General features: G+C 50.0%; 1 protein-coding gene across 1 annotated transcript in view; it reads right to left on the reverse strand.

The window, feature by feature from the left end:
* ASTN2 (astrotactin 2) overlaps positions 1-22,041 on the reverse strand; it is a 354,581-nt gene that overhangs the window by 159,435 nt on the left and 173,105 nt on the right. Inside the window, exon 11 of the mRNA XM_054646417.2 lies at positions 5,109-5,259. Within this exon, the coding sequence (XP_054502392.1) occupies positions 5,109-5,259 (151 nt within the window). The remainder of the gene's footprint in view (positions 1-5,108; positions 5,260-22,041) is intronic.

The raw sequence follows: 22,041 nt of genomic DNA on the forward strand, positions 1-22,041 counted from the left end.
CACACAGATGCTGCAGAACCACCAGCCCACACCCCTGCCCCCTGCTGCAGTCAGGCTCTCACACCTGAATCAAACAAGGAACTCATTCTGCTAATCCTTGGCCTTCCTCACCCCCAGTGAGGCAGCTCATGCCCTTCTGCTGCTCCAGGTGTTCCTCACAGTGAGGAGACCCCGTCCTGGAGGCACCATGGGGCTCAGACACCTGGACCTGCTGCTGCCTCCTCCTGCAGTGATGCTGAGGATGCCAAAATGCACTGGGAGAGAACAGAGCACCTCCTTGCCCAGCTCATCATGTGCTAAGACCAAAGCTCCCATTCCTTTGGGGGAAAAACTCACCCCTCTTATTTTCAATAAGGCTGCAACCCTGCCTTTCTAGGCTCAAAAATACACTTGGTTATGGGATAATACATGGAAGCAACCCCCCTTCTCCTCAGGTGGGTGAGAGGACTGGCACCAGGGAGCAAAGCCAATCTGAGAGACAGCTGGGGAAACCTGAATTTAAGCCATGATGCAGGTGTTTCCTTCAGTCTCTCAGGGCCAATTCACAGGTTTTCATCTCAAATTATAAATCACCAACACATGAGGGTTAAGCATTTTCCCTCCTTCAGCATCCTCCCTCCAGGCTGTGCAGCTACCACAGTGCCAGCAGAAAAGTTCAGCAATATTTCCTTTATAGGATATAGTCTGAATTATTCCTCTAGCACACTTTCTCCTGGTTTGCTGTGATCCCTGCAAGATGGTGCAAAACACATATGGGACTCAAGGTGCAGTCACTGGATTCAGAGAAATTCATTGGGATTTGGTTTTCTTGGGAAATTCCCACAGCTTGACCAGATCCATCAGCAGTTCAAGAGTGCAGCAAGAAAAAAGCAGCATGGCAGCAGGTTTTCTAGAGCTTGGGGCCTGTTTGGTTATGTTAGGGCTCAAACACAAGGCTCCACTTAGCCATGCCAAGGTCTTGGCAAGGTTGCAGCTGATAATTCTTAAAATTACCTGAATAAAAAAAGGCCTCCGATAAGAAAAGAACTGCAGAAACCCTTAATGCACTCATGCCATCTACTGGGTACACACAAAACCAACAGAAAACCACAAGATGGGGGAAAAAGGGGTCCCATTGAGGTGGGCTGCCACCCCTGTAGGTGGGAATCCTGCTGGAGATGTTTTAGGGTCTTCAGGTGATGCCTAAAAAGGAGGATTTTAACTGGGATAAGCAACTCACTCATTCATCCCCAAAATCAGCCCAAGGAGACTCAGCCAGGCTCCAGCACGAGCTATGAGCAATCCACCCTCAACTTTTTAACTGAGACCTTTTAAGGCCAAACAATTAGGTGATGGCAGAGCCCACACCACTAAAATCCCAGAGATAAATGCATCCCAGTCCTCTCAGAATTACTGGAAGCCATACTAAGGGCATGAAGGAACTGGTAACAGATGATGATTATACATAAAAGGAATAAGAAATCTTTGAGATTTGTGCTGCTCCCTGGTTGAGCCACTCAGCTCCAGCTCTGTGATGTATTAATTGCTTACAAGGCTGCATGTATATTTTATGCTCAGTACCTGCCTGGAACATTTGTTGGATTTAGCCTTGATTGATGAACCACTGATTATATTCTTCTGTGGTCCTCAGCAAATTAATAAACTGTTGACTGGTAGAGATTAACAACGTCATGATTTGTGAATCTGTGTCCAGAGTAAAGCTGGAGCAAACCTAGTGCTAAAATTAGTAGGCAAATGCTCCCTGAACTCTATAAAAAGGGGAGAGCTTAATTAAATTACATCCCGATATTGCCCACAGCACTTGCCAAATTGGCAAATTGAGTTCACAGCAGTTCAGCTTCAAAACTAACTGACATCCCTGAAAATTTGCAGCACATGACCCCGTCCCTTCTTGCACTGGAAGCCCAGCTCACACCCAGCAGGCTCCAGGAGCAGGGATGAGGAGAGGCAGTGCAGGAATGGGCAAAGAAATACCAGAATGTCTCCAACTGAGCCTGTGTGAGCTCTGAGCTCCACTCCCAGCCCCTCTGATCCCACTCAGCATCATGAGCACCACCCAGGGCTGGGGGCAGTGCTGCAGACACCCATTGGGCTTTTCCCTGGACAATGGCCACAGAGCACGGTCAGAAACATGGGTGGGAACCCAGAACATCCCTCTGGCTGTCCAGGATGGCCAGGACCCCTGCCAGGGGGCTCAGAGACCCTGGCACGGAGCCCAGAACACCTGTGGGTTTGATTATGACCCATGGAGCAAGTTACCAACCTTAGATGAAGATCAGCAAGCCACAACAGTTTAGGTAGAATAATAGTGAAGTTATCACGGGGTGGAAAAATAGATTTTGGGGTTTCTAGAATGGGGATTGAGGGGGCAAGATGGAGGGATCTGGGTGTGTCCAGCCTTTCTCCTTCTTCTTCTTGGCCTCCATCTTCTGCTGTGATGGTGGCACTTTGGGATTGGTTTAGAGTAGAAGCTCACTGTCTAACACAGGTGATAGGTATTGGAAAGGAATTGTAAACATTGTACATGGAGTTTTTAGGATAAAGACACAACACTGCCCTGGGGGCAGGCAGAGTGCCTGGAACTGTCCTGCTGGATGGACCTGGGCAGGGCAGGAGAAAGAATTTTATAAATAAGGAACAATAAACAACCTTGAGAATGAGAAATGAAGAGCCCTGACTCCTTCTTCAAGCACTGGGCTGGGAAAAGAGACTTTTAACAATCTCGGGGTCACAGCGACCCAAAAAGATCCCGAGCCATGGGGACAGCTCCTTCCACACCTCTCCTCACACTCCTCCTTTGCCAACAGGTGACCAACAACAGGTGATGAGAATAAAACATTGCACAGGGTGGGGAGAGCTGGGAAGCAGCATGGGCTGGGGAGTCCAGAGGGAAGCAGGGAGACAAGGGCTGGGGGTGGGATGCAGTGGCTGTCCCCACACACCCCTGGGCTCTGCTGTGCTCAGGCTGGCACTGGGGAGCTTCACCCCAAGGCTGGAGAGGGGCAGAGCAGCCTCATGCTCCTGCAGTGGGGAGAGAAAGGGGTGAAGAGCCCAGTGGGGAGGGACTGTCTGCTGTCCCCATGGGATGCACGGCCCCAGGAGCCTGGTGTGATGTGTAGCATGGGGGTTCCTGCGTCCCCAAGTGTCCCCTGTCACCCACAGGGAGGGGATGCCCTCCAGGAGAATGCTCCTGCTGCTCCTCCCTTGTCCCCTCACTGCACATGCTCCATGCTCTTTACACACAGCCTCACTCAGGCATTGCAGAAGCTGGGGTCTGTTTTCCCCAAGTGACACGGTTTTCCTTTTCTGCCTCTCCACATGCCACCACTAGGGCTGTGATTTATTGACAACTTCTATCTTAATATGTCCTGACTTTAAATAGAGGCACCACTTCCCAGAGGCGTGAGGTGCTCAGAGCCCTGATTGCTTCTGACAGTGTCTGGGCAAGGATGTTGGCCTTCAGAGCAAAATAACACCCCAAAAAGGGGGGAAAACACCCCAAAAAGACTAGAAAGGCAGTTGTTACCTGGAAAATGGGTCAAAGAAAAAAAATGGCAATGGGAAAAGAAAGGAGGAAGGGGAGAGGAGCAGCAAGGGGGAGATGGCACCAGGTTGCTGGTGACACATCAGACTGTCATGCTAAATGGCCTTAACAAGCAACCTGAGAAGGGGATAATGAAAACGCCTCCCCCCCGGGACAGCACGGCTCCGGGCTGACCTTTCCCAGCTGCCGTGTACAAACATCTTCAATAAATAAAGAGACACTTACCTCCTGTCTCTGCTGAGACAAGAGGGGTGTGGTGAGGGGGCCCTGCCTGCAGTGGTGGGAGGGTTTCCAGGGGTTCAGGAGCAGTTAAAGTGTGGTGGAGGGGCTGGTGGAGGGGGTGACAGCTCTGGACCCCCTCAGGGGTCACCATGGCTGCCTGGCAGGCAGGGCCTTCAACAACAGACACAAAAGGATGCTCCAGGTTTGCCCCACTTCCCAAGGCTCTGTCCTGTGTGTCTGCAGGTCATCCTGGGTTCACCCAGGCTCCTCGGGCAGGGAAGGGATGATTTTGATGTCTGGGTGAGGTGCTGAGCTCTGCTGCTCCCAGCTGGAAGCACAGCCAAACCCCTCTGGGCATCAGTGCCTGGGAACAGCTCCCTGGAACTGTTCACAGCCAGGCTCTGGGTAACCTGGTCAGTGGAAGGTGGCCCTGCCCATGGCAGGGGGTTAGCACAAGATGACCTTTAAGGTCCTCTCCAACTCAAATCCTTCTAGGATTCTATGATTCAGAGCTTCGGCACACACATCCCCTCAGCCACAGGAAGCAGGAGCAGGTCACATCTCCTTCTGGCTTGTCCCCAAACCAGAGGACAGCCCTGAGGACACTACAGCCCCAGTACCCACCCACAGCCTCAGTATGTACTCCACAGCCCCAGTATGTACCTCAAAGCCCCAGTACTTACAGGAGAGCCCCAACACCTACCCTACAGTCCCAGTACCCACCTCACAGCTCCAGCACCTACCCTCCAGCCTCAGTACTCACCTCACAGCCCCAGAATGTACCTCACAACTCAACATCTACCCTACAGCCCCAGTACCCACCCCACAGCCCCAGTACCTATCTTACAGCCCCAGCACTCATCCCACAGCTCTGGCACCTACCACAGAGCCCCATCACCTATCCCATAGCCCCAGTATGTGCCCCACAACACCAGGACCTATCCCACAGCCCCAGTATGTCCCCCACAGCCCCAGTATGCACCTCACAGCACCAGCACCCACCCCACAGCCCCAGCACCTATCCCACAGCCCCAGTGCCCACACCACAGCCCCAGCACCCATCCCACAGCCCCAGTACCCATCCCACAGCCCCAGTGCCCACACCACAGCCCCAGTATGTACCCCACAGCCCCAGCACCTACCCCAGAACTCCAGCACCCATCCCACAGCCCCAGCACGTACCCCACAGCCCCAGCACCCATCCCACAGCCCCAGCACCCATCCCACAGCCCCAGCACGTACCACAAAGCCCCAGTACCCATCCCACAGCCCCAGCATGTACCCCACAGCCCCAGCACCCATCCCACAGCCCCAGCACCCATCCCAGAGCCCCAGCACGTACCACACAGCCCGTGGAGTCCACCTTGCGGTCCGACACACACTTGAAGTTGCGGGTGCAGCCGCCGTTGTTGCGGGAGCAGTCGCGGACGGGCCCGAAGGAGGAGAGCAGGTCATTGATGGTCTCAAAGTAGGTGGACAGCATCGCTTCTTCCCTTGGAGAGAAAAGCACTGTTAGGGCTGGCAGGGAGCTGGCAGGGCATGGGCACGGGCAGGGCAATGCACAGAGAGCTGCTCTGGCAAATCCCTGCTTAGAGACACCGAGCCGAAGGAAGCTTCCTGTGAAAAATGTGTATTTTATGATTGGCTTTTCCCAAATATTAAAATGAATATTGTATGTGTTATGTTAGAAAGTGATGCTGTATTAATTTGCCTAAGTAGTGTGTTAAATATAGTTTTAGGTTATAACATGATGTTTTAAAATAGAAACTATGCTATATAAGATACTTTTTTTAAAGAAAGGACTCGCACTGAGATAGCAGCCACAGGACACCTAAATCTTTCAAAGAAAAAGAATTTATAGCTCTCTTATCAGAAGAAACAAACTTCTTCCTGCCTTGCTCAGCCCTGAAGAGCCGTCAGGATTAAGAGGAAGAAGCTGACACTGACCAGACAGAATCCTATGTTTGAATGGAATTTATGCATCATGTATGAGGTGTATGAATATGCAACAGGCTGTTGCTTTTTGTTAATCCTCTGTTAATGTGGGTCCTTTTTTTGGGTTTATTTTGCCCAGAAAGAGGTACCCAGACTGCCCATACCTCTTTGCTTTTATTGTCTCCTATTGTCCTAAATTCTAATTGTCCAAATTATTATTACTCTAATTATATTACTGTTTTTATAACCATTTTATTACTATTAAACTTTTAAAATTTAAATTGAGTGATTGGCATTTTTCACACTTCCCAAGGAAATTAGGTGTTTGTGATTATGCTGTACAATAAACTTTCTTCATAACTCTGGCATCCTTCACAGAATCAACCAGTCATAGGTTTTCAAAGATACCATCCACCAGTTTTATGCAAATTCGCAACTGGGAGGTGCTTTATTAGTAGCCTGGAGCTGGGTGTGAATCCAACCCTACACTAGACAACAGCAAATCCAGAGTTATAAAACTCTTCCTGAATGTTTCATTGCTGGGCCAAACCTCCCTGAGCATCCACATCCCATCACCCAGCATCATCACCATCACCCACATCCAGCCCAGGGACACTGCCATGTCATCACAGGCCCCAGGCAGGTAATAATTAGCATTGACTCCATGATTCACAGGAGGCTGATCAATCTCTTTGTTATATATATATATATATATATATATATATATATAAATTATTAAGAAACCCATGCTTTTATAGACAGTTATGATACACCTGGACCTAATTGGTCCTCCAAACACCATCACCATTGGCTAATTAAGAACATTAAGAGCATTTGTTTGGTAAACAAATCTCCATAGCACATTCCACATGTGCACAACAACAGGTGCAGCAGGTTAAAATAAGAATTGTTTCTCATTCTTTTCTCTGATCCTCTCACAGCCTTTCCCAGAAAGGCCTGAGAAAGTTGTCTGCTGCTCTCTGTAGCCAGAGAGCTGCTGCCACACTGCCAAAGCTGGAAAGACACATGGAACTTGGCTTTGTGCTTGCTGGGATGTGGATGTGGAGCAGATAATGCAGGGATGGGTGCAGGCACAGCTCTGCTGCTCTGCTCCAGCCCATGATGGGCAAAGCCCCATGCACTGCTGTGCTGTGACACCCCTCAAGCAAGCAGCATGAGCACCCAGGAATAATTCCAAGGCCATGTGGAGCCTTGGGAAGCTCCCAGCCCTGCCTCTCAGAGCTGCACACACAGCAGATTTTGCCTGTGACAAAGCATTCAGGCACTCTGCCTTCTGCTGGATTCCTGCAAAAGGAACACACACGCTTGTCAAGAGCTTTAAGCATTTCCAAGATATTTTTTCATCTTCAAAGCACAGTTTATATGTCAACCAATACCCACAGTGCATCCTGGGCAACAGAACCCATCACCTGACAGGAGAGAGACAAAGTGATCAGAGAGAGAGGGAGGTCACAGAATGAGTCACTGATAGTGACAGACTTGACCTCCACAGGCTGTTTATTAGATCTTTACCCACAGCAGGCTGCAAATTAACCCTGACCCCTGTGACCTCAATACCCCTGAGGCAATGCTGGGAGTCACAGCTTGGTTTATTCTCCTCGAGCCTCTCTCCTGCTCGCCCATCAGCACAATGACCCAATGCACATCTCTGCTGTCCCTTTTCTGGGGGGTTTAATGTGAAAACAATCTGCTTGGCAATGAAACAGCAGCAGAGGAATATTCATCAGCCCTGGAGGGCCACGGTGGTGCTGCCTGGAAGCAGCCCTGCATTCTCTATCAGCAGAGGGCCCCTGAGCTCACATGCCGTCACACTCACGCACACAGCCCTGCCAACACAGAAATCATGAGTCAGGCATTAAAAACGAATATAATGCAACTGGCACCAAAATGATGAGATTTTAAAAATAAATCAATTGCTGCGCTGTTTTGGGATTTTTTCTTCTTTTTTTAATATTTTCCTCCCTTAAATTTGCTTTAGGGTATAACCAAGCTTTTCCCTGCAAACTCAAGGGCTAGAAACTCCTCAGAGACCAAACCCAAATAAAGCCCTATGCAGTACTGACAGCATGATTTTTTTTTTAGATTGAGGATTTCAAGGCAATCACAGGATTCCAAAAGTTGGGACTGTCAATAAGGAAAACACCATTAAAAGCAGTGAGAAATAGTAAATTGGCACATCCCCATGGGCTGGGGTGTATGAGTTATCTCAGCACTGGGCAGCTCTGTGTTCACTGTGGTGTCCCACATAGCAAATCCATGTCTGTGCTGCCAGCTCTCACCCCAATTAATGCTTCCCAATTAACTTTTCACTGGTAGCAATCAAGCTCCTGATATTCTCCCTTTCTTGGCCCACCTCCTAGATTTTCCAGCATATTTGGAGACGAATCTCCCTCTGTCCTTTCTTGGTCATGTTTCAAATATCTTTAGAGGCCGTTTTCTATTAGCACTCTGTTCCCTCCAGGATCTACAGCTCCTCTGAAATGAGGGAGTGAGAAAGGCAGGATATATTAGATCAGGGCACATATTTCTGCTGGAGAGATGGGGGGGGAGGAAGGGGATATTATTTACTAACTAAACCCACTGTTTATTAATGTAGGGAGAATTATTTTAGAAAAGCCAAAACCAACAAACCCTGACAGCTCCTCCACCACCCACCCCAAAAGCTCAGCCCCATCTGGTCCTCCCAGGGGGTTTCTCATCGTGGGTGGACAGCAAGGAGATCCATGATCCCATCCTCCCTCCTGGCTTCTCCACATGCCTGGAAGGAGAAGGTGAGGAGCTACAGCTGCTTTGGGTGCTGGAAAGGAGATTCTGGGGCTGGGTCCTTGCACAGGATTGCTCCAGAGAGGCAGAATTCTGTCAGGAGACATTGGCTCATCCCACATGGCACCAGGCTGGGGCTGGCAAGGGCAGCTTGTCATGCTTTAATTAAAACTTGGAAGCACAAAGCAACCTCCTGCCCTGGGGAGGGCTGAGGATGGGAATGGGAAACTGGCTCTCCAAAGCCTGGCATAATGGATGATCCCTGCCAAAGCCCAGGAAGGGCTGGCGAGCTGGAATGAGCCATTAAGCATATTAAAATATTAACCTCACTGGGAAGTGTTCAAGTGCCACCTGTGAGAGGAGCAGGGTGAGGGCAGAGCTCTGCAGGATCAGTTCTGTGTGGCCATCATTCCATTAGGGGAGCTTCACTTCAACACAGAGCCCTGACAGGGGTGGCAGCTCATCAGAGCCTGATGTGATGCTCAGAGCAAGCTGGGAGCAAACTTCACTTTCATCTGCCTCTGGAGGGGCTGGAGGAGCCTGGCTCAGTGCAGGCAGGTGCCCCTGGCACTGCCAGCCTCAGCAACTCCTTTTAATTGTGGCAGTGAAGAGCAGTCATTAATTACCTGCCTTCTGCAGCCACACGTGGCATGGAGCAGATCATTTTCCACCCACACAGCTCTGCCAGGGACCCCTGCCTGTCCTTCCCTGCCCACTGAATGGGGCTCCTGCTCTCACATTGCAGAGCCAGCCTGGACAGAAAGCGGTGCCAACAAGGCAGGGGACACTTGGGCAGCATCTGGCCACCACTGCAGGGAGCCCACTGGGGACAGCCAGCCCCACCATGGCCTGGGTGCCAGATCAGACCAGCCCTGATGGATGAATCACCTGCCCTGCAGTAACAAGCTGCCTGCAAAAGAACAGCTCTGGTTCTCCATCTCTTCCTGTTGGATTTCAGCGAGTAAGCCCTGGATCTGTTCTGACAGGGAGGGATGGAGAAGGACAAGCTCTGTGTCCTGAGTACATCAAAGAGCCAGGGAAGCTGCTGGTGGCCCTGGCTGGACCCAGGTGCCAAAGCCCCAGGGAACAGGCAGGGCTCAGCACCTGGGGAAGATGGGGAAACCCATCAGTGACCCAAAACCAGGTCTTGTCAAAAAGGGCATTTTGGAGAGAGCGACCTAATTTCTACTGCCAGATCCTCTCCACAAGCCCATGAACATCTATGAACACACACACACACACTTTAACTCTCCAGCTCTCCCAAAGACACCTGCAGACACCCAAATGATATAGTTTAAAATGAAACACACACTCCCCTCCCTGCCAGGACCCTCTGAACACACACCCAGCACCAGTAAAACCCAATTTTTATCAACATCTCATGGCACAAATGTCCAGCATGGTGCAGCACAGCAGGGCTCCCCTCCTGACCCTGCTCCCATCCTCACACAGCCCCATCCACCTCCCATCACCTGCACTCGCCTGGATTCCCTCATAAAACACTTTTTTCCACTCTCTCCCTTTGTTCCAGGTCTCCTTAATGAAGCAGATTCACTGACAAATACCGCTGGGGGTTATTTATTCATGAAATACCAACACCAAGCAATTCTCAGAGCCTCCAAAGCACTCATCCCAGAATAAGCTCCAGAGCTTTGCACTGGCTCTTCTCTCCAGCTCATCCTGAAGGGGATTAGTGGGTGTTATCCAACTCTGCTGCCCCTTTTTATTGCCTGCTAATGGTTAAAGACTTCAGTGCCTTACAAAGTTCACCATCGATGAGAAAAAATAAAGAAAAGAATGTGAGCTGGAGACTAAGCCAGTGCCATCTGCTCCCTGAGCTGGGTTTAGAGAGGGATCAGGGTGGGAACTTGAGGTCCTGGGGTTTCTAGAGACAGGGCCCAGTGGCAGCACAGGCTGTGATGCTGTGTCACCTGCAGCTGCACCCAGAACTGCCCAGCACAGCCCAGCCAGGAGGGCTCATGCCCAGCACCTTGTGCTGTTTGCTGCTTCTGTTGAGCAGGGAACTTCAGAGCTGCTGCCCTTGCAAACCAGGACAGAGCAATTTACACCCAGATTCTGCATTTTCCAGCCCAGCTGCTGCCTGCCTGAGCAATTCTGAGCAGCTCTCCCACGATGCCCTGGAAAATTCATCACAGAAATGGGCACGAAGGGTGAGCAACACATGGATCCCAGCTGAGGGTGTACTGCTAAACTCACAATCACATTTTTTTTATAATTGTATATAACCAATAAAATCCCAAGCTGCAGCTGCAAAGCTAGACTCAGAAGCGAAGAATTGATCAGCACATGGGACTGGGACCTTGGCTGCAAGTGGAGCTTTTGGCACCCCTTGGTGCCATCACCTGCAGCCCCAGCAGCACACCCAGCACGTGGCATTCCTGCCCTCAGCAAAGGCAGAGCCACCCCTTCCCCAGGGGAGTCCCCTCCCAGGACCCTCTGTGTGTCACAAACGTTCAGTTTTGCTCCCAGCTTCTGTACTCTGGGGGTGATGATTTTCTTCACATTTTAGACAGGCAGCCAAGGCAACAAGAGAAGAGGATGAGAAGTGCTCACCGCCGCTGGATGGCCAACTGAAGATGCTTTCCAAGTTATTTTTAGTATTTTTAGCACTTCCCACACTCACACTACAATTCCAGCTGGGTCTGCTGCACTACAGGCTCAGCTGTTCTGTACTGAGAGCCATGCAGTTAAACACCCAAATTATCATGAAAATGTAATAAATGATCACCTGAGAAAAGTGGTCTCCAATTTAAATACAACAGATTATGGTTTTTTTTCTGGGATTTCCATCCTTTCAATTTTTATTCTGCCTGCAGCAAGAGACCATTCTCTCTACAGCCTTTTCCTGCATCCCTGCAATATCTAATCATGGATCACAGAATGGTTTGGGTTTGGAGGGATCTTAAAAATCATCTCATCCAACCCCTGCCGTGGCAGGGACACCTCCCACTGTCCCAGGTGCTCCCAGCCCTGTCCAGCCTGGCCTTGGGCACTGCCAGGGATCCAGGGGCAGCCCCAGCTGCTCTGGGCACCTGTGCCAGGGCCTGCCCACCCTCACAGGGAAGGATTTCTTCCTGACATCCATATCTGTGGGGAATGCAGCACCCATCTCCTACAGCACTGAGCCATGAGCCAAGCAAGTCCATTCCCACACTGACCAAGCTGGAATGCTCTGGAAAAGTTCATGTCCATCCCCAGCATTGAAGGAGCTCATGAGGTGGTGGCAGCTTCTCACCTGAAGGCTTCACAGCCTGAAACTTTGGCATGACGCAGCTCCTGTCTTTAACCAGGTGTCCCAGTGCTGTGCCTGCACCAGATTTATTATTTCATGTAGGAAAAAAGCGATTTTCTGCCCAGTACACCGACAACCACTTTTCAGCCACTGTAATAGTGCTGGAAGTTTTGAAGCAAAACCACTATGCAGGTCCTCAGCTGGGAGAAATCATCCTCACTTGAGTGACACTGGAGAAGGCATTTCAACGGTGCTGTGCTGACATTCCACAGCTGATGAGCTGCTTGCTATAAATTTTCTGGGTAGTCTCGCTTCTTGTGGCAATACTATAATAAACACTTGCAAAAACGCTCTCCCAAAAACCTTGAGGTTGAAAGTGTGAAAAATTCCCCACCAAGCATCAGTAATTTGCTGGAGATTCAATAAAACCATCCCTCCACCGGAGCGTTTTGAAGCTTGCTTCTGCAAGGAAAGGGCCAGGAATTTAATTACAGCAAAGCAAAGCAAAAAAACAAACACACTGGGACCAAAGTGAGCTGGGAAAGCACATCCCAAGGGATGCTGGGGTTCACAAGGACCCTGCACCTCACTGCAGACCCCTCAGAGCCAGCACAGCTCTGCCATATGAAGGAGCAGGGTGTCACAGAGGAATTAAACTAGATAGCTTTAATTCTGAGTATTTTTCTTGCTTCAGGGAAGGTTGTGGCTGCAGTTTCAACCCTGCACGAGCCAAAAGAAATGCAGGAGGTGCTGGCTCAGTCTCCCAGGCAACGTCAGTGCTGGGAGGGTTAAGAAAAGGCACATGAGCCTTAAGAGGGATGGCAAGGCACAGTCAGGAAGTGTGCTGGGAATTACATGTGCTGGTACCTGCTGCGGTCTGTAATCCATCCCAAATTCAGCAGGATGCATTTCCAGTGTGCTGGATGCTCCTGTGTGCCAGGAACCTCAGCAGCAAAATGTAGGATGGGGTGGGGTGGGATGGGATGGGATGGGATGGGATGGGAGAGGAGTTTGGAGCACTGCATGTGTCAGGACCCCAGAACATCCCTCTGGCTGTCCAGGGTGGCCAGGACCCTGCCAGGGGGCTCAGAGACCCTGGCACAGAGCCCAAACCACCTGTGGGTTTGATTATGGAGCAAATCATGGAGCAAATCACCAACCTTAGATGAAGATCAGCAAGCCACAACAGTTTAGGTAGAATAATAGTGAAGTTATCACGGGGTGGGAAAGTAGATTTTGGGGTTTCTGGTATGGAGGTTCAGGAGGCAAGATGGAGGGAACTGGGCGTGTCCAGCCTTTCTCCTTCTTCTTCTTGGCCTCCATCTTCTGCTGTGATGGTGGCACTTTGGGATTGGTTTAGAGTAGAAGCTCAGTGTCTAACACAGGTGATAGGTATTGGAAAGGAATTGTAAACATTGTACAGGTAGTTTTTAGTATAAAGACATAACCCTGCCCTGGGGCAGGCAGAGTGCCTGGAACTGTCCTGCTGGATGGACCTGGGAAGGGCAGGAGAAAGAATTTTATAGATAAGAAACAATAAACAACCTTGAGAGTGAGAAATGAAGAGCTCTGACTCCTTCTTCAAGTGCTCAGGCTGGGAAGAGACTTTTAACAATCTCGGGGTCGCAGCGACACAGAAAGGCCCCGAGATGCAGGTGTTGTCAATGGGACAGAAATCCCAAAACACAGAGGCCCTCTGCAGGCGTTGTCAATGGGACAGAAATCCCAAAACAAGCACCTGGGGACACCAGCCAGGAGGAAACCCAGCACTGCCAAGCTTTGTGTCCCCCCTGAGCACCTCAGCAGAGACGATGGGCACTGCCAGGGACACACCAAGGTCCATCAGGCATGCCAAGAACAGAACCATCACACTGGCCTGGGCACACAGAGAAGGAGAAATGAATGGAATTATTGGTGATGCCAGGACAGCCTTAATGCAGTCTCCAGTAATTTTGCCTTTGATGTGGGTGTTGACTCCAAGACCACATCCAGGAGGGTTATCCTAAGGACCCATCTCTCCCCAAATGGCAAAGGTGATGCTGCCAGGCTGCAGCCAGGAGCCCTGGAACAGTCCAGAGCTGTTTAGACATCCCAAAACCCACCCCTGGGTACCTACAAACACCCACAGCTTCTCAGCCCCCTGCAAATGACTTCCTCTGCAGCTTCTCAGTATCTTGTTTTCTCTTCCTGGGAGGACACATAGCTCCTACTTTATTGTACTCTATCCAGGCACTGTTCTGCATGCACAATTACTTAGCTGCTCGTGGCTGGCTTATGCTTTACTCAACACCAAGAAGCAGCAGTATTTCACAACAAATAAAGTGATTAAGTTCCCAATCTCCCTGTTATCATTCCCATTTTACAGACAGGGAGCCAAGGCACAGGCACAGTGATGTAAAAAACATCCACTCCGTTACATGCACCAAATCTGAGACATTTAGATGTGATTTTTCAGAGTGCTCAGCATTAAATGACACTTTCCCTGCTCAAAGTACAGCTCTCATTGACTTCAGCTGAAGTTTTTACAGCTTCACATTAATGCAGATCATTCCCAGAGCAGGTTCATCAGCTGTGCTGAGCGAGGCAAAGGTGAAAAACTAGGATATGATCATGCCATTAAAGAGGATTCCATAATGCATATGCACAGAGGGGCTGCCTAAAGGCTGCACAGCAAACCAACCCTGGCACTTCCACCTCTGGAGTTCTGCAAACTTGATAACATTTGCTAAAAAAGGAGCTGTTGGGGGTTTATTCTGGGTAGGGGGGAAGGTGTTCAGCCTGGACAAAGAGGATATTTCCCAGCAGCAGCTGCAGGACTCAGCATCACTGCACCTTTGGTGGGCAGAACTCTCCCTGGGGCAAAATCACCTGGGCAGGCTCCTCCCTGAGTGCCCCCTGCTCTCCCACTGCTTGTCCAGTGCTGGGGAAGATGAAACAGGAAAGCCTTATAAATATCATTGTCTGGCAAAAGATTCTGAGAATATAGAAACTATAAGCGAGATTGAAATGAAAGCAAGCTCTGAGATCCCTCAGTTACTGAACAACTGGAAAACAATGGTGTGGCCAGCTGAAGGTGATCCCCTTTTGATGGAACAACACCCTCTGCTTGCAGACAGGCCCAAGGGGCAGAGCAGACCCTGCCAGCTTGGCAGAAGGGGCCCAAAGAGGAGTTTGTAGGGTTTAAAATGTAACACAGGATGGTAATGGAATGATTCTTATAGGCTGTATGGAAATGCTGTAGGATTTGTATCTTGTACTAGATTGGTTAGTGAGAATTAGAATATTCAACACAGAAGAAGATTTATTGTATTGTAACGGGAACTTCACCCTCTTAGCTCTTGCCTCTAAGCTCTTGCCCCTTTTGCTCTCTTGCCCTTTTACTCTCTCACCCTCTCATCCTCTCTCCCCCTCTCTTCTCTCAGGCCTGCTCTGAGCTGTGCCTGGCAGCTCCCAGCAGGGCCCTGCCCCCAGGCCCTTTGCAATAAACCCCAAGTTCCAGCCCTGGCTCCAGAGATCTCTCATCTCCATCCATCCCCACCATCCCACCCCTGACACTCCAGCAGTCCAGTATATCCCATTCCTCTCCCCCACTCTCCCAGCTCCCCCAGCAGCCCCAGACTGGGTGGTTTTGGCTTGCTGCTGTCTCTGTGTTCAGGGATGGACAAATTGCTGCTGGCTTTCATGGCTAAAACCAACCAAGGCTTCACGCTGTGTGCAGCAATTCAAAAAGCAAGTTTTTCAAAAAGCACTTCTGAGCTGGACAAATTAAGGCAATTCTTTGCCTTTAAAAGAAAGACCCTCCACAAAATGCCTGCTTCAATCCTCTGCAACAGTGCTGCCTGGGGGGGAGAAACAGAAATCTCAGAAAAAAACAAGCAATCAAACAAAAGGGAGACAGGAGGCCTGAGATTTCTCACCCTAAATTATTACAGGCTGAAAACATCATGAGATGGGTCAGGCCACTCCAGGACCAGGCAGTGATTGCAGCCCTGCCCAGGCAGCTTCAAATACAGCACAGATTCACGTGGATTCCACGTGACATGGCAAAAAAATGTCATTAATGGAAAAATTGCCTTAAACTCATTGCTGTGAGGAGCTCTGGGCATCTCCTCACCACCTCACTTGTATCCACTCCAGTGTGGGAGGTCACATGCTGGAGAGAACAGGAGCATCCAGCCACCCTCCCCGTGTCTTTGCCCTTCCAAGCCATCAGCAAACCAAGATTTCAGGCCCCAGCTCGTTCAGCATTCTCAAGGCATGAGCTAAAGGATTTTCTCATTTAAGCCTGACCTATATTCTAGCCCAAACAGGAACTTGGCTGTGCCAGTTTCCATCTCTCCACCCTGCTTCCCTGGCTGAGAAATTGGGAATTTGCTTGCTGGTGGGGCGAGAAAGACAAGAGAGGAGGTGGAAGGAGTGGGTGGAAGCTCATGGACAGCATCCATCCCCTAATGCTGGGCCCCATTGTCCCCCCACAGAAGCAGAGATGTCCTACAATGGCCCATGGCACTGATCCAGTGTGGGGCTTTGGTCATCCCAAGCATTTTGCAAGCTGGAAAATCCCAGTTTGGCACTCAGACTTCTGCCTCTGCACAGGCATGGACAACTCATGGGGTTCTCCTTCTCTTTGAAACCCTTTTGGGGTATTTTAGACAAGTTTTTTGTCCTAGTGGGCTCTTGTGGATCTGATTCTGGAGCAATTGATGAGGGCCACGAGGAAAAGTTGGATTTTGCAGGGAAACTGGGAGAGGGAGAGGCCGCAGCCCAGATTCAGCCCCTCTCATTGCCCAGCCACTGGGAGGGGGTTCCAACACACTGATAAAGTGGCAAGATGTGGTGCTGATAAGCACTTTAGAAACTCTGATAGAATTAGATGGGATAAATAGGAGACAGCCAGGGCTGCTGGATCAGATATCCATGTCCTGATTTTTCACAGATGCTCCCATCGATCCGCTGGGAACAGACAAGCCCTGAGCTCCTCAGGAACGGGGTGCCAGGGAGCAGCCAGGCAGGAATGGCTGCTGGGAATGCAGATCCCTCTGGAATGCTGGCTGCAGGCAGGACTGTCAGAGCTCAGTGCATCCCTCTGGGTGTCAGCACTCAGTGCATCCCTCTGGGTGCCCAGAGTTGCTGAGGACCCCACCAGGTGGCTCAGAGACCCTGGCACACAGCCCAGAGCACCTGGGGATTGGATTGTGACCCCTGGAGCAAGCTGCCAGCTTTGTATGAGGACATGAAAGTCACAGATGTTTGAATAGTATAATAATAAAATTATCACAGGGTAAAAATGTAGATTTTAGGAATTCTGGAATGGGGGTTTTGGGGACAAGATGGAGGAACTTGGGCATGTCCAGCCTTTCTTCTTCTTCTTCTTCTCCATTTTCTGCTGTGATGTTGGCACTTGGGCATTGGTTTAGAGTAGAGGTGCACTGTCTAACATGGGTGATAGGTATTGGGAATTAAGTGTAAATATGTTATATTTAGAATAGAAGTGCACTGTCTAACATGGGTGATAGATATTGGGAATTAAGTGTAAATATGCTATATTTAGAATAGAAGTGCACTGTCTAACATGGGTGATAGATATTGGGAATTAAGTGTAAATATGCTATATTTAGAATAGAAGTGCACTGTCTAACATGGGTGATAGGTATTGGGAATTAAGTGTAAATATGTTCTATGTAGTTTGCAGTATAAAAGGACAACACCACCTCTGGGGTGGTCACAGTGCCTGTGGCTGCCCTGCTGAGCAGATCTCGGCTGGGCAGGAAGAAAATTTTATAGATAAGAATTAATAAACAACCTCAAGACAGAAAAGTGAAGAGTCCAGGCTCGTTCTTCAGCCACGTGGGCCAAAGCAGAGACATCCTGCACATCTTGGGGCAGCAATTAACAACCAAAAACCCAAAACAGGGCAGCCCTGCAGGAGCCAGCTCTGAGCACCACAGCTCAGCAGAGCAACACCAAGCTCGGCCATAAAGCTCCATCCAGCTGAACCCTGCTGAGATCCCCACACCTGGGTGACCTTCACCAACGCCTCTGCATCCCAGGGGTCACCAGATCCCAACTTTTGTAGCTTCCAGCCATGGCAGAGGGTGAGCAAGCAGCCCACGTCAGAGAACTTCACACAGCTGCAAAATGAGAGGGGTGAGAGCCCACAGGAAGCAAAAATGAAGGGTTTTTTTGGGAAACAAACCTGTCAGCTGTATTACAGAACACATCACACACCTGGGTCAGTTACTAGGGATACATTTATGCATATGCATCCATATATGCATAGCTTTGCTGCTATATATAGCACCTTCCTTCAGCAGCACTCACTGGCTCAAAGAAAAGCCAGATGAATGTCCACAGACAGAGGAACTGAGGCACAACCAGCTTATTTACAGCTCATTTCCAGAAGTACTCTTTGAAGTTAGAATCCAATTAATTTTATACCTGGGGAGAGATTTGCATTGGGTTTTCCATCTGTCTGGGCAGGTTTTTCAGAAGGGCTTGGCTCTTATCTAGGCACCTGAAGCAGACTGTGTTTCCCAAGGTGCTTCCAGGAGCAGCTCCATGGGTTTGTGACAAGTTCAGCACTCTGTTCTGGAAGCCACTGGTCACTGAGCCCTTCTGAGGACACCACATCCACGGGTTTGGCCTCCAGAGGTGAGGAGCAACCTGACCTGCTGCTGCCTTTGGTAGGCACCCATCCCACCCTCCCTGGAGATGCTGGCACCTCACTGCAAAGAATTTCCTACCCTGGAGAAAAACTGGAATTGTGCTGGTTTGGATCCCTGAGCAAGCTCAGCCAGGATCAGACAGACACCACAGCTGGCTCAGGGCAGGTGATGGGCATTGGTGGCAGGGGAAGGGCTGGACCACCCTGTGCAGTGGGCACATCTCATAAAATCACTTTGGTTAATACCTAAAACTGCACCCACACTGCCAGGAGGGTTCTGCCACAGACACGTTTCATGAAAATCCTTTCCTTAGGACTTTTCCTCCTGAGAAGCTGAGAGGCCTCAGGAGCAAAATGTAACCAATGGTTATCTGCTGCTGTGGAATGCAACAGGTGCATCTGGGATTGGGCTCATGTGGTTGTTTCTAATCAATGGTCAATCACAGCCCAGCTGGCTCGGGCTCTCTGAGCCACAAACCTTTGTTATTATTCTTTCTTTTTCTATTCTTAGCCAGCCTTCTGATGAAATCCTTCCTTCTATTCTTTTAGTATAGTTAAATATCATAAAATAATAAATGAAGCCTTCTGAAACATGGAGTCAGATCCTCATCTCTTCCCTCACTCTAAGACCCCTGCAAACACCACCACAGGGTTCCTCTTCTGCCTGCCCTGCAAAGCTGTGCCACTCTGGCTGTGGGCACTGCCTGGGCAGACCTCAGAGCAGCCACACACACACTCATCAACCTTGCAAACTCTTGGGGCAGAGCCTTGCTTAGCCCTGCACTCACTGCAGGACCACCCTCCTTCTCCTGAACACCATACTGCCCTCACCACCTCTATTGCAGTGTCTGTCTTAATTAAGAAGACTAAATGGAAAAGCCTCCATGCTAATCCAAGGTCTGCATCAACAGGCTGAGGAGGATGCCCAAAATGTAATTTGCTTCCTTTAAAAGACATTAGAAGGGCTTCAATTCTTGGGGAACTGGCCATTCCTTCAGTGACCTGTAATTCCCTCAGTGATACATGGGACACCTGCCACTGGCCCAGGGACAAATGTCCCCTCAGAGACACTCATATTCCCTCAGTGACCCTCACATCCCCTCAGCATCAGCTGGGGAGACACCTCCCCCTCAGTGTTCATTGTGGTCCTTACAGATCACCTCAGATTTGCTTTCCAAAATATTCCTTCAGTCCCTTGCAGATTACCTTAGATTTTACCCCCCAAAAAAGTTCCTTCCAGCCATTAAAAATGACCTCAAGGTTTTATCACAAAATTTTCTCTGCCCATCCTCCCCAAATTACCTCAGACCTTTCCCCAAAACCAATCACCCCTTCAATTCTCTTCAGCGAGCCTTTCCTGATGTGCAGTGCCATGAATCACATCCCACCCCAGCACAAACCAGGATCCCACAGCCTGGGCAGCTCTGATCCAGGCAATGGCTGCACAGCACCAACTTTGGGCTTCTGAGGAAGAGACAGAGCTCCAAATGCACATGAAAGCCCCAGAGGCTGAGGTTTCCCAAGCAAACAGCTCCCACAGGAGGGCACGGGCAGCCCTGGCTGCAGCATCCCCTGCCTGTAATGAGCTGCCCCACAGGCTCCCTCCTGGCTCTGCAGCTCCTGGGGTAATTGCTGCACATTTTTAGCCTTGCCTGCAGCCATATCGTACAGCAAAGGCTGCCAAGCTTTGCTGTGTCCAGGGCCAGGTGTGTTCAGGAAAAAAAGAATAATCAGCGTCTAAAAAAAGGAGGAAAAAAAAAAAAAGAAAAGAAAAAGGAGTAGAATTTGATGCTAAATCTGATGCTAAACTCTGTTGCATCCAGGGGGTTTTTTTTGGATGAACCAAATTGGCTGCCATTGAAGCAAATGGCAGATGAAGAAAACATTGACTTTCTGCTTGGGTCAATAAACAAGATAAATAGAGTGGGGAGCTGGATGTGGAACAGGGAACATCATCATTTGCCTGAGGAGGAGAGAGGGTTAAAGGCAGGGAGGCTGAAGCAGGGCATGGCTGTATCCCATGCAAGGGTGGTGCACCTGGGAGCTCAGCACTGCCAGGCAGGAATTGTGCTGGCTCTGCCAAGGCTTGGAACTGTGCCATGGGACTGGGTCTGGTGTGTTTAAAACCAATGATCCCAGACCCAAATCCTGAAATGAGATGAGAGGGGATTGCATTCCTGCAACTGAGCATCTGCTGGTGCCAGGGGCTTTGTCCAGAGCGGGTGCACAGCCTGTGCAGGGCTGAGACCTGACTGCTGCTGCTCCTGGAGGGGCCAGACCAACCCTGCCCCAGACCTGAGAGGCCAAGCATGGCATTCAGCTCACCCACAGATACACAGGACTGGTTGCTTTGGGCTCCTCCAAACTCACAGGGAGAAATTGGCTCATTTGTAGGTGATCCCCCTACCCTAAGGCAGTGAAAAGGAGCTGATCCATGTCCCACAGAGCAGATCTCCAATGGTTAGAGAAGGCAGCCTTGGGGATTGGCTTAGATACAGACCTAGAGGTGCTCTAAGCTACTCCTGAGCACCATCAAATCAGTCCCTGCTTGTAACAGATGCTAGGGAGAAGGAGCAGTAAGGCCTTGAGATCACCCACAGCATCAGACAGGTAAAACACCACTGGGGAGAGACATTAAAGGCCTGCAGCAGAGCTGCAGGATGGCAGAGGCTGCAAGGAATGCATCAGGGAGCCAGTCCCACAGGCAATGATGAGAGCTACAGGCAGGTGTGCATGTGATGGGAACATTCCTCCCCTCAGGCCAGCCAGATCCCAGCCATCAGGCTCCTTTCAGTTGCCACAGCGTGTCATGGTGAAGGATATTAGGTTTGAACCACAATTCACAGTGGTGTAGGACGTGGTTGTCACCATCCCTGCCTGATTAGATCTGTCAGAATCCATCAGCAGGAACTTTGCCTAGGAACCCTCTCTCCAGCTGCACATTTAGCAACAGGAGATTGATGACAGCAGATTTAAAAAAAAGGGTAAAAAAGAAAGACAAGAGCATGTTTGCACACTGCAGGACCACCCTCCTTCTCCTGCACATCATACTTCCCTCATCCCCTTTATTTCAGTGTCTGTCATAATTAAGAAGACTAAATGGAAAAGCCTCCATGCTAATCCAAGGTCTGCCTCGAGGGGCTGAGGAGGATGCCCAAAATGTAATTTGCTTCCTTTAGAAGAATTAGAAACAGCCACACAGACACATGGCCTTCCATGGTCCCACCCCAAACCCTGCAAACCACCAGAGAGCAATGGATGAAGATGCAGGAGCATCCCTCAGGGTCCAGGGCAGCCTGCAGGTAGAGAGGGGAGTGTGAGCATCAGGAGGGCTCTCAGAGTGGGCAGGGAGCAAGGGAGGGCTGATCCCCTCCCCAGTGGGGATGGGGATGAACCCATGGCAGGATGAACCCCACTGCTCATCCCTCAGCTGTCAGGATCTCTCGCTGCTCACAGTGACCCCGAGAAAAGCTGGAAAGTCTCTTTTTCCAGCCCAGTGCTTGAAGGAGTCAGGGCTCTTCATTTCTCACTCTCAAGGTTGTTTATTGTTTCTTATCTATAAAAAATTTTCTCCTGCCCTGCCCAGGTCCATCCAACAGGACAGTTCCAGGCACTCTGCCTGCCCCAGGGCAGGGTTAT

The sequence above is a fragment of the Agelaius phoeniceus genome, chromosome 21, assembly GCF_051311805.1.
Source record: "Agelaius phoeniceus isolate bAgePho1 chromosome 21, bAgePho1.hap1, whole genome shotgun sequence".
Lineage (NCBI taxonomy): Eukaryota > Metazoa > Chordata > Aves > Passeriformes > Icteridae > Agelaius > Agelaius phoeniceus.